Here is a 12,636-nt window from a genome sequence, read left to right on the forward strand (position 1 = left end):
GTTGCCACCGTTTTGACAATCCGTCTAACCCGCTGGCAGATAAAATATAACTTTCTGAAGGAAAAAAAATGGTACTCTCAACTTCTCGCGTTACACATAGTAACGACCGACCAACAGAGGTAGTGACCTTCTAACCTCTCCTGCCGCACTGCGGCGAATCGCTTCTTGAAGCTGACAATGCGTCCCCCTCGGACAGAGCTGTGGCGCCAGTAAGGCGAGACACGTCTGGCGCCTCGAGTGTGTTTGCTGGTTCACTGTCGCCGTTACGGACCAATGGGAGCAAGAAACTTCTGGAAAAGGGTATTCTACGGCATTTCCTCCCGGACACCAGTAACCGCCATGGTCGTTTGACAGACGCTCCAGATAACTGGTGGGTCATCCCAGGAATGAAAACGCGCCAGCTTGAGTCAAGCGTGACGATCCGAATCCACGAAGCTCCCCTCCTTTCTCTGTGTTCAGTGAACGAAGGTTGCGGGAGTGATTGTGTGAACCCTCACCCTTAACACGGGTCCTTCGGCGACTTTGGACGCTCTGATTGGACGAAGGTGGGGCGGCACCTTTCCCTGCCAGAGAGGGTTTAAGCGAAGGTTTCCGGCTCCTCAGTGCGCTTAAATTCAGTCGCGCTAGACTGATGAGGCGTAACGTTCTCCACTCTTCATGTAGATATTTTAAATAAACCCAGAACTCTTCGCTCTCGATGATAACTTGTTGCTCCTTTCTAAAACGTCTTTAGCGTGGATTAGTCGGACGACGGCATGGCCAGCTGCCCCTTTTTGAGATGCCCGACCCCTACTCTTACAAAATAAGTCTTGGATAGCCCAATAATTGAAGCAATGAACGATCGTCTACCGTTTCACGGCACATATGCATCTACACCGATGTCCTTGATTGCAGAGCCGTATACAAGGCCATATACAAGCCAACGGGCCTGGTCTGCACTATCAAGCTCGTGCCGTGCGACAAATTCCAGCGCCACAAGCAAGCCTGCGTCGACAAAGTGACCGCCTCCATCATCAGGAACCCCTTTCTAGTGAAGTACTACGCCTGCTACTGCACGAAGGTCAGTGTGAGACGCCTCCCTTCGTACCGAAATATCGACAGACATGCGGCCCCAATATTTCAGTGCGCTTCTCGTTAAAAAAGAAAGACAGAAGGTCACACGGATGTGAAGAGTTGAAGTAGTCAACCGCGGGCAAAACAGGGCATGTCTCTGGAGCCACGTTTCAACAAGAACACGATGGCGTTAGAGACGACCCATGTTCGATCACAATTCCTCAATACGCTTCTCGAGTCATTACGCGCATGGTCCGTCCTTAATCACGTGAGCCTCGAGAAAGATCCTGCTGTAGTAGTATTCAATTAACGCTCTTAAATTCGTTGAGTGGGCTTAGGTAGGCCATTCACGAATCAATATTTTTTGCTTGCTAGTAGTTCATACAGAAACAAATGTTCACTATATAGGCACTGGAACTCTAAAGTTGTGACACATTAGAACAAATATTTAAGTTTTACTGCCAACACATTGCGTTCCTTCCCACAGTTGCTCGCTATATGTTTCCTCTTTTGTTACTTTAGCCAAAACAAATTTCAATCTGGAACTTGGGCTTATTTCGAGTGAAATTGCAGGAAGCAACTGCGATAAACCTCGATAGCGAGGTGCATTTTACAATATATGTAAGTGTTGAGTATTCATGCAGTAGCCAAGGTTACGGCATTGTGCAGTGTTCGTGATGTCATATTTTATGCGCAAACATTTAATGCTTTCATAGTTCGCGCTTTTGTACTTGGGAGCAAGTTAACTATTAATTCTGGGGACGTCTGGACCATCGTCTTCATTGTAGCCTGTGTCCCATTCAAGCAGCGAAGTGAGCAGCCACTCAGCTACACAAGCCAAAATCAAATTTAGTCATGCTGCAGAGGCCTACCAATTATTTCTTGATTAGGAAGGGGGAGGCCAACCGAAAACCATCTGACCACCTCTTCTATTATATATATATATACACATATATATAGCATTAATGAGAGGGTAGCAGTAGTCGTAATAAAGCTGAATGGGAGGTTAGAATAAAGGTAGTACAAACCTACGCTCCAACCTCCAGTCACGATGATGAAGAAATAGAACAGTTTAATGCAGAGGTTGAATTAGCGATGCGAAATGTGCAAACTCAGTATGCTGTAGTAATGGGCGATTCAATGCAAAAGTGGGGGAAAAGCAGGCTGGTGAACAAGCAATTGGCAACTACGGTGTGGATTCTAGGAACACTCGAGGAGATATGTTGGTAGAATTCGCGGAAAGGAATGACCTGCGAATAATGAACACCTTCTTCAGGAAGCGTTGGTAGAAAAAGTGGACCTGGAAAAGCCGTAATGGTGACACAAGAAATGAAATTTATTTCATACTTTCTGCCGATCCCAGCATAGTGCAGGACGTAGAAGTGTTAGGTAGGGTAAAGTCCAGTGATCATAGATTAGTGAGGGCTAGGATTCCCATCACGTTGAAGAGAGAAAGAGTAAAATTGGTCAAGAAGAAATAGGCCAACCTAGACGTAGTAAGGGTAAAAGAAGACCAATTCAGGCTGGCACTTGCAAACAAATGTGCAGCCTTAGAAGATAGAGATGATGACATGGAGGCAATGAATGAAATCGTAACTAGGCTGGCTTCAGAAGTAGCAGTTCAAGTGGGAGGTAAGGCATCAAAGCAACAAGTAGGTAAGCTTTCCCTAGTAACAAAAGACCTAATAAAGAAACGACAAAGAATGAAGGTGTACAACTCAAGAGATCAGATAGAATTCGCGAAACTGCCAAAACTAACCTACGAGGAGAAAATAAGGGATATACGAAATTATAACGTGAGAAAGACTGACGACGCAGTATAAGATGGACGCAGCCTGAAAACAGTGAGAAGGAAACTAGGCATCGAACAAACCACGATGTACACTGAAAGATAAACAGTAATATCATCAGTAATATTGAATATATAGTAAAAGCAGCGGTAGAATTCTATACTGACCTGTAGTCAAGAGTTCGACGAAAGTTCGTCTGGTAAGGTAACATGATGATGAATAAATTGCGGTCACTGACCAAGTCAAGGTGAAATAACACATAGACTTTTCGCGACCCGTACAGATTCCTTGATCACACTCAAAGCTGGCAAGAGCTGCAATTCGTTTTTATGCCAAAATGTGACATAGAAAACGGGTGTAGTTGGCAGGCAGATTTTCACCAGTCCTGTTGATACTGTTGTCCGTAGTTTGAATAAATGAAGATTCTAACAAGAGTCGCGTCATGTGATTATTTTCCTTAGCTATCATAGCAGCGTTTTCCCAATAGATGCGGTGACTGCAATTATCGGCGTGTTCGGCAGGGGCGTTCGAGGCTTTTTTCTTGTTGGAGACGTCCCTGTTGTGCTCTTTTAATCTTCTCGTGAATTTTCCAGTTTCGCCGATGTAACTGCAGCTGCAGTCTGCGCATGGTACCTTGTAGATGACACCGGGGTAGTTCTTGCTTTCAAATCGATCCTTTACGTTAACGAGCTGATTTCTCAGCTTGTTGGATGGCATGTGCGCTATTCTAAGATCGTGTCTTGAGAATACGCGGCTAAGAGCTTCGCTGACACCAGGCACATATGGGACGCCAGCGCGTTTCGTTTTTTGAATGGAGGACACGAGCTTCCATTTTGTTAATAAACCTCTTAGGGTACCCGTTTCTGGATAATTCGTGACGAATTGTCTTCAGTTCGTTCTGCATTTCGTGGTCATTTGAGCAGATGCGTGTGGCCCGCGTCATGAGAGATGAGACAACGGATTGCTTGTGGCAAGCCGGGTGACATGAATTGAAGTTCGAGTGATTGAAGTTTAAGCGACTCGCTGACTTCGCTCCCGCGCCAAAGGTTTTCATCCGCTACGTAGACGACTGCTTCTGCATTGTGCGAAGGCAGGACGCTTCACGCCTCCCACGTCTTCTCAACTCAGCAGACACAGCCATACAGTTCATTACAGAATACGAGTGTGACAATAGCCGCCCCTTCCTTGACGTCCTCGTGCGGCGAAGTGTAATGAGACTCTCATTTGCCGTGCAAAGGAAGGCGACTCATACCGGCCGGAACTTAAACTTCAACTCTGCTAATTTTGCATACTTCCAAGCGACGCGTTCATACATCTGTTATGGAACGGATGTCTGACAACAGATGTGTGAATACGTAGTTGTATGCAGAAGCAGATCCGTGAACAGAGTTCACTGCTGCGGAAGAAAAAAATTTTTCGCACTGGCGGTCTTGGAAATTCGGTTAGCAGCATACCTTCAACGAAGGGTCAAAACAACGTTTAAAGCCCAAATTCAACAAAATTTCACTTTCGCTGAGTTTGTTATATATGATTAGCATATACCACTGAAGCAGTTACCACAGGGCTGGTAATTGCGTAGTCCTTTTGCCATCATCCTTTAAGCAACACCTAAGCAGACCACAGGTGCACCTAGTGGCTGTCGCTATGAGTTAAATCCCAGCAGGCCGCGTCCGTGATGTTTCAGCTTGCCGTGGACAACCACAGGCAGCCACCGCCTTACCTTCGAGGTCATGCTGAGGAGCCACGCGTGCTCATGCGTCACTTCGGGCGCGCAGCGGGCCCGTTCCTGCGTCGGCATTGTCTCTCGTAACGGAGCGAACGACCACAGCGAAGGATGAAAGAGCCAACGCGAAGCACAGCGGGTGATGAAAGACGTCGTTAACGAAGATAGCGCGAGGAGGAAGGCGGAGAAGGAGGGTGCAGCGGAACCAGGTGGCGGAAAGGGGAGGAGGAGGGTGTGGCGAAAGCCCGGGGAAAAAAGCGCGCGCCGTCTGTATGGAAACAAAGCGCTGCATGAGCGGAGGTCTGTCTGCGGCGGCTGCTGTGAATCGCGCCCACGCGTCAGCCACGCGCTGCCTTTCGTGATCTCGCGATTGGCGAGGCATCTCGTTTCGTTTGCAACGTGCCGCACGAGACAGATTATCCGCGCCAGACAAGATATTGCCAAACGAAACATATAGAGCTACGCTCAAATTTTGCATTAGGGAGTACCACAATCGTCAGTGAATTTCTTTCATTCGTCTTTTTTTCAGTTTTGGTGTCAAAAACAGCTATTTTTGCTACCTCTTTGTGAAAATCTTGCTCGTATTTCGAACGTGAAATATTGCATGGGGGCTTCTGTATATCTATTCTATCTTAAGTGTCTTAAACTAGATTTTTTACATGGTCTAATATTTAGTTGCAGTTGGCCTTTAACGAGGCATCGATACGGGCCTAACGCAGTCGGAGATTTGTGCAACTTCTTGCAGGACGCTTACCTCACCGTGATGGAGTACATCTGTGGCGCGGATCTGTTCCGAGTTGTGGAGAAAGCGGTGTACTTGCCGACCAATGAGTGCCGCATCGTGATGGCCCAGCTCATCCTCGCCATTGAGCACATGCACCTGAGGGGCCTGCTGCACCGGGACATCAAAGTCTCCAAGTGAGTGCCTGACATGTCCCTGCTCGCGAGTTATGAAACTCCTCTAGCTGGCTGTGTGGAATCACTTCATCGCCTCCGCTATGGCGACGCCTCCCAGGAAAGCCCGCACCTAGGCCATTATTCACAAAACCGCTTGCGCCAGAGTTGTTCGCAAGAGAAAATTTCAGCCAATCCTGATGCTGGACATATCGTCAGCGAATGTGGCTGGCCAAGGCAAATATCACTTACGAACGCAAAGCTTAGAGAAATCCGTCCCTGCTGAAGAGCCACAAGGTTCCAATGACCGCTCCTAAACAGCTTAACCGGTGGAATAACGAGGCATATACGACGCAAGAAGATCACGTAACTACAATTAACGTGTGCATTACTCCAACGGTTGACAGATCTCGACGAGAGCAAGATGACTAAAAGGTTTCGCGCTACTGAAATAACGGCCAAGATAGATTTTTTTTTGTCTCTGCATGCTACTCACATTATTCCGTTGTTTCGCTTATCCGCACCCTTAAGCACGCTGGGAATGCTCGAGTAACCTTGGAAGCATCGCTAAAGTATGCGCCAGCATTCATGAAGCCCTGCTAAAGTAACATTCTTGCCCTATTATCGCCTTTGTTGTCGCCTTCTCCATAAAAGTTGGCGCGTCCTTGCATGCGTAGCAGCACTTTTGTTTGAGCTAGTTTGTGTGCCCTATACTTCACGAAAAATAAACGGTGCAGAACAGACGCAGACAGCCACACACATACCCCCCCCCCCTTTGCGCGTGTTCCTTCGTCTGCGTCTGTTCTGCATCGTATATTTTTGGTGGAAAAAACGCGTTTAACAGAGCCCGTGACCGACATATGTGTAGAAATAGTGCTGATCGCGCTACATATAAACCGATATCTTATAAAAGTGCAGCCCCCTGTGAGCTACTTGGAAAAATAGCAGCAATGCCGCAACAGTCAGCGTCCGCAAACCTGGGAGGATTCGGTATGGAAGCTTTGCTTTAAAAAAACACCGCCTCAGCACTCCGTACAGATGCTTAGCCAGCGAAGCTGAAAAGTGCGGCCCCGGTGTTTATCGCTGGGTTAATCCCGACGGTTCATTAAACGATGGCTTGGTAGGCTACCGGATTCTCGCTACACAGCTGCTGCTTCCACTCGGCTGCACGAGCCTGTTCTTGCGCCCGGGCTGCAGCATTGGCACGGCGTAGACGAGCTCGTTCCCGGTTCTGCTCGCGGCGTTGTTGATCGAAAGCTGCCTGCTCCTCAGGAGTATGCATGACGCGTGGCCTACGCATATCGGAGCTGGAGAGAAACTGCTGCGCGTGCGCTCGGCTTCGACGGAGAGCAGCGACGTCACTACTGGCGCAGCCAATCACGCGCCTCTCTTTCACTTTTTTTTTCCGCGCATGCGCATGGAGTTGCGCCGGAGCCGTTTTCGGAGTACAGGCAACAGACGGACGGATGGACGAATCGGCTGTTCATATACAGCTTCACTGTAAAAGGCAATTCCAGCAGTAGCACCTACGTCAACTGCTCAGACAACATGATTCTGTCTGATAACCAGCCCGTTAATTCTGTACAGCTTCTCGAGGAAAAATTCAAATAGCGAGTAAGAGCACAAGGGTCCCCACAAGAGGTCTAGTATATAGAAGCAAGTGGTTTCTTTTGGTAATAATAACCGCGGCCTTTGATTGCGGCTGCGCTTGAATGAAGCTTAGGCATTCTTAAAAGTTCGTCAGGCTTATTCACCTTTTTTAATATCTGATAGATTTTTTGGCTCTTTCGCCTATTTTTGTGGTGGTCGCTGGTTGAACGAAGGAGCCGACGCAAACGTAGTCACGGGGCATGTTTGTCGCCAAAAGCAAACTGTTTTACAACTCTTTGAGATGCGCGTGCTGTCGCACGAGAATTTTTGGGCGGCTAAATATTTACGTGGTTTGGTACAGAGCTCGGCAAGGACAGATCTCCTGTTCTCCCGCCACCCTCTCTCCTTGTGGTTGCTGCGAGAGAGGTAGATGGCAGTCGCCCTTCACGGCGACGCTGGAACAATTCACTTATGCTAATTCGCTGTCCGCTGATATGTATACCCAATATTATCGCTGGAGATGTGCTGCTCAAAGGTGCTGCGCAATGAAACAACAAACACTGCCAAAATATGCTCAATACAACAAATACACGCCTTCAAGCACATCATTGCTTTAGTAAAGCAAATACCTTTCTAGAAGCGTTCGGTTATTCACCTGCATTGACAATGATGGTCGATGGTTCCTGCACAACTTTTTCTACCAAATGCAACGACGCAGAAGAATGTCACAGAAGGATGCTTTAAAGTGTGTACTGCGAGAGTATGTCCTGCGACAATATATTTACAAGAAAGCACGGGAACAGCTAAAACTCATGCAGCGGAATAGATACCCAATAGGGATGGCGCAAGTGAACAGTCTTCATTGTTATTACTCTATGTTTGGCACACACTAACGGACACAAAATAAATGCTGGCTAGCAGCAAAGACGACTGACCCGAAGAAGCGCAATGAACGTACGCCAGCCCGCCCAATTCATCCCTCTCTTCAAAGTAGAAAAGCGAGCAAATAAAAAAAAAACAGACGAATACACAGTCATTGCGTGAGAACCTATTTGACACTGTCGCGCATTTCATGACTTACCGTTCTTGAGAAAGAACGTCTTTATAATTTTACGGAAGAATAATTTATTCAGTGCATGAGGCAACAAATTCCGTAAACTTCGGCAAAAGCTATAAATAATATTTATAAGGAACAAATGCGTGCAAACAGTTCAAGTACAATAATAAATGGCTTCTTCCTTTTTATATTTTTCTGGTAAAACTCAAAAGTAATGCACGTATGCAAGACACGTTATATATTCAACGACGACTGCTGGGAAAAACGCGAAAGCAAGTTTATAGATAGCTAGCATGCTACAGCGACGCAAGCTGCTAGTTATGACAGCTTTATTATTTGATTGAAACACAATTAAAAGTGTGATATGATTTAATATTCGCTTACTGTGGCTGAGAAATAAATTAGCCCTAAATTATGTCTGCTTTCTCAATTTTTCTGCAGCATGCTCATTATTCCGGGTGGAAGAGTAAAGGTTATCGACTTCGACACCAACAAGGTGTGCATCGGGCACTGTAAGTAAGGCCACGTGATGGAGCCCCCTGGGAATAACCGTTTGTAGAAATTTAAGAAGCTATGTACAACAATAAATATAGGCAAATTTAGCTGCGAAGTATGTGCCTTTTTGGCAGTCGAATCTTGTTTGAGAGAACAAAAATTCGGGAGCAACCCATCCGCATAATACGTTGCCAAGCTCGCAAATTGTCCACACGCCGTAGAATAATGTTTCAAGTTAAGCCATAAAGAACGAATTTCAAAGACCAACTGCAACAAAATATTGCGCCGCGTAAGCATCCTAGCTTCAGATATCTCAGCCTCCGCGCAAAGATTTATCTTTGAAATGCCGGTGGCCTAGGTATATCATGACAAGCTCGCAAAAGTAGTTTTTAAACGAAAAAAAAAATTACCCTATTACCACTCGCCCCGTTAGGTCCCGACTACCGCTCGCCGGAAGTTACCCAGAACGCGCAGCTCCTCGGCATGGCCTCCGAGATGAGGCGCCAACCGCGGCCGCCCGTGGCGCGCTGGCAATGTGCCGAGGGTGGCATCACGTCCCCTAACCAACAGGCGCACGCACCGCCTGCTTAGGTGCTGTTTGTAAACTTCCGACAAGAATAGTTGGACTATTGCCAGCTCTGAAACTTTGCTAAGGTTGCTCCAATATGTCGATTGCTTATTTAAAAACAATTTATCTGAATGTAGCTTTAGCTCCCTATTGGTTTCTGAGGCCGTTTCTGAGATGTAGTGCCCACCGCATATCATACTGCCCGCAAATAAAGATGTCTTTATCGCGGTCAATATGATATGCAGTAAACACCAACTAGGCCAAAGTGAAGTTCTTCTGAAGCTTAGTGCTCACCATTTGAAGAATCTTTTGACAAGCGTCCGGGGACTCAAATTTGGCAATTGACAGTGCGCTGTGGCTGCAGAGGTCTCCTTGCCTATTTCCTGACGAAGTGTGTTGTGCGGGTAGACATGTTTGTGAATAAGAAAAGCGAACAGTAAATGGTATACCAAGGCGAGAAACACGGCAGAACAAGCGCTAACCGGGTCGTGTTTCTTTGCTTTCTTCTTTTAAGCGGGTCCTTTTTTCCCCTATTGCTGATGAAATTACGATTACACATAAATCGGGGCAAAAGTAACCAGGAAGTCTGAGGGTCACATAATCGTACTATTTGTATCAGTTAAATAAAGTGAACGTGTCCTCCAGCTGGATGAACATCTTGCATTATGGAACAGCGCTAAAGAACAAGGATAGCGCTGCGTGTGGTTGTTTCCGTTCTTTTCTGCGTCCTCCGTCTTTCGTGTTCCCTAATTCAAGATGAATCCGTTGCTCGACTATAGTGAAAGCATTAGGCGCTTGTATGTCTCCTTGAGGAGGTGGACCAACAGCGCCATACGTTTACTTCACATTGCAGCTCGTTATATCTTGCAAGAAGTCTGACCCCTGCGGTCGTATAACTTAATGCATTATTGCGTGTTCTGCAGGCATTCGCCTTCAGATGTTAAAGGAGTGTAACACGCTCCCGAACTTTTTTTTGTTTTTGTGCAGCAACCGTCATTGTTATTATGCGCTACTTTTGACCATGACCGCTATTTTTGTGTTGCCGATCGCGTTCGAGCTCATATACAATTGCTGCCTTCTGAGTCTTAAGGACAGTTTAATTTGGTAGAATTTATGGTCCGATCACAATAGTTGAGTGCACGAATGCGCAGTTCAAAAAACAAAATCACCCACCTCATTTTTGTAACGCCGTGTCCTGTTTATTCGTTGGTATTATTAGAGTTGTCGGACGATCCCACCGCTGCCACCATTTGTAAGGGTTAAAGGTCGTAGAGAGGAACTTGGGGTGAACTAGGCGTACAGGGTTTATTTACAGTATTTACATTTTAAACAAGAGAGACATTTGACAGTCTAGCGTGATTCCCAAATGCAGCAAGCAAGACGAAACATACAGCATAGGAGCACGAAGCTCCAAACACACTGACGAGCACGATCACAGAGCACGATGTCGAGCACCTCTTAGCAGCGACAAACAGCTGCTTATAAACACTCCGGGTTCCCTAGATCCCTAGGTGAGGGAAACGTTCGACCAGTCAGCGTAGAAAGTCCGCGTAGCCTTTTAGGGAAGGGGGAGGCGGTTTACACACACACATTCCGCACAGGTTTCACTGCCCCCTCCGAGGTGAAACGGGCTTCGCAGAACTCGGTGCTTACGTCTTTAAAGACGCGTTGGTTCCCCGAGCTGACCCCCGCCGCGTGGCCCCCGGTTCTCCATTGTCTTGCGTCTCTAAATTCCAGAGCTGCCTCTCTCCTGTAGTCGCCACGAGTGTCAGCAGGCTGTGACGATCCTGGGCCCCCGTACCGCGAAGCACCCTTTTGTTAGGGAAGCTCTTCTTGCTGCAGAGAGACCATGAAGACCCGGCAAATCAACCAACAATACGTTGGGCGCCAAACGTGGCCAGCCCTACTGCCGTCGCCGATTCTCCCAACTAGGCGCGTGGTGGATTAACGCTGTCGTCCTCGCTGGTTCTCTGAAGGGCGCCACCACCGCGGGTTGATCGAAGCACGTGCAGCGGGCTGAGATAATTTTGCAGAGCAGTACCCCTGTATGCCGATCCGAACAGTATCCAGTATCGAAAGCCAGTTTTCGGAAATAATCTGTACTTTAATGTTCTGCATTATTTCGCACAGATATTGACATGCACTTTTTCCAAGCAAAGTAGCAAATAAAAATTTAGGTGACAAATCATGAAACAGACAATCCTAAATTATATTTAAGCTCTTACTGCAGTTTTACAGGACCGCTGCACAACCTGTGGCAAACTGATTTATGGCAAACAGAAAAAAAAACGTTTCCACGAGGAAAGGCAGTGCCAAACAGAAAAAAAAAACATTTCCACCAGGAAAGTCAGTGAAAGCGCTCACAGAATAGAAAAGCAACAACGAACAACGCTGTGCGTGTTCACATGTTACATTCTCCACAACTGCTATTTTTCGCGTTGTGGTCAATTACAATTTGATCCGAAGCTCGATCTTGTTGCGCCCTATTCTCCAACCTCTTTCCATTCATTCAGTGTGCAATGCCGCATATAGTTCGAGTTTGCCCTGCGGCATGAAATGGGTAAAACATCTTATGGTATATCTACACACGCAGTTTGTTCTCTTCAATGCAGGAATCTGTGGTGTGGACCATAAATCGGCATGTGGTAGTCAGGCGAGTGGCTTTCGTGCAGGCGCACTTTCGGCAGGTGTAGTGGCACTTCAACGAGCTCAGTCCTGGAGAGCTGCTTGGCAGTACATGTGTAGGGCAGCTGGGCGAGGCCAGAAGGGACAGGCTCAGGGGCGTAGCCAGGAGGGGGGGCTATGGGGCTTCAGCCCCCCCCCCCCCCCGAAATTTTTTTGTGCTGCCCATGGACCGTCGACCAAAGCAACCCCCGGCGCCAGAGATCATCCTGAATTTTGTCTAGAATGTCTTTTTCGTGTTGGAAAAGACATTTCGCCGCGAACATTGTGAACTCGGGCTGGATTTCGCGGCAACGCCCATGCACCGGGAGTCACATAACGCAAGCAGCCCCATCTGAGCACAAAGCTTCAAGGGCGTTTTGATGGCGAACGGGCTCGCCGCGGAATCTACGGAGTGCATGGATGCCAATTCCGAAACTTTATGGGTATAACGTTCTCATAAACTTTTGAAGTGAAAGGTGCATTGACATTTCCAAAGTTGTGCTTTAGATATTCAATTGCGGAGGTTTGTGGGTTTGATGTTGTTATAAACATTTGACACCAACTGCGCATTGACTTTTCTAAAGTCTTAGATCAAAACATACAACGAAACAAGCCAAATCAACACACTATCAGAAAAATTGACAAAGCACGCAGAGAGGTCCGATGAGACGAAGCGTTGTGGTGGTTCATTTGTGCCGTCATGTCACATAAAAATAACATTTTTTTAACCTATGCCAAAGCATCCATGCCAAGACACTGAAGCCAGCCAGGGTAACTACGGCCTTACCGATTTTTTTTCTAC

General features: G+C 47.0%; 1 protein-coding gene across 1 annotated transcript in view; it reads left to right on the top strand.

Moving 5' to 3' along the window:
• LOC142558313 (uncharacterized) overlaps positions 1 to 12,636 on the top strand; it is a 113,221-nt gene that overhangs the window by 29,723 nt on the left and 70,862 nt on the right. The window contains exons 3-5 of the mRNA XM_075670462.1: positions 895 to 1,060; positions 5,312 to 5,484; positions 8,549 to 8,619. Coding sequence (XP_075526577.1) covers positions 895 to 1,060; positions 5,312 to 5,484; positions 8,549 to 8,619 — 410 coding nt within the window. The remainder of the gene's footprint in view (positions 1 to 894; positions 1,061 to 5,311; positions 5,485 to 8,548; positions 8,620 to 12,636) is intronic.

This window comes from Dermacentor variabilis, chromosome 9 (genome assembly GCF_050947875.1).
Source record: "Dermacentor variabilis isolate Ectoservices chromosome 9, ASM5094787v1, whole genome shotgun sequence".
Classification (NCBI taxonomy): domain Eukaryota; kingdom Metazoa; phylum Arthropoda; class Arachnida; order Ixodida; family Ixodidae; genus Dermacentor; species Dermacentor variabilis.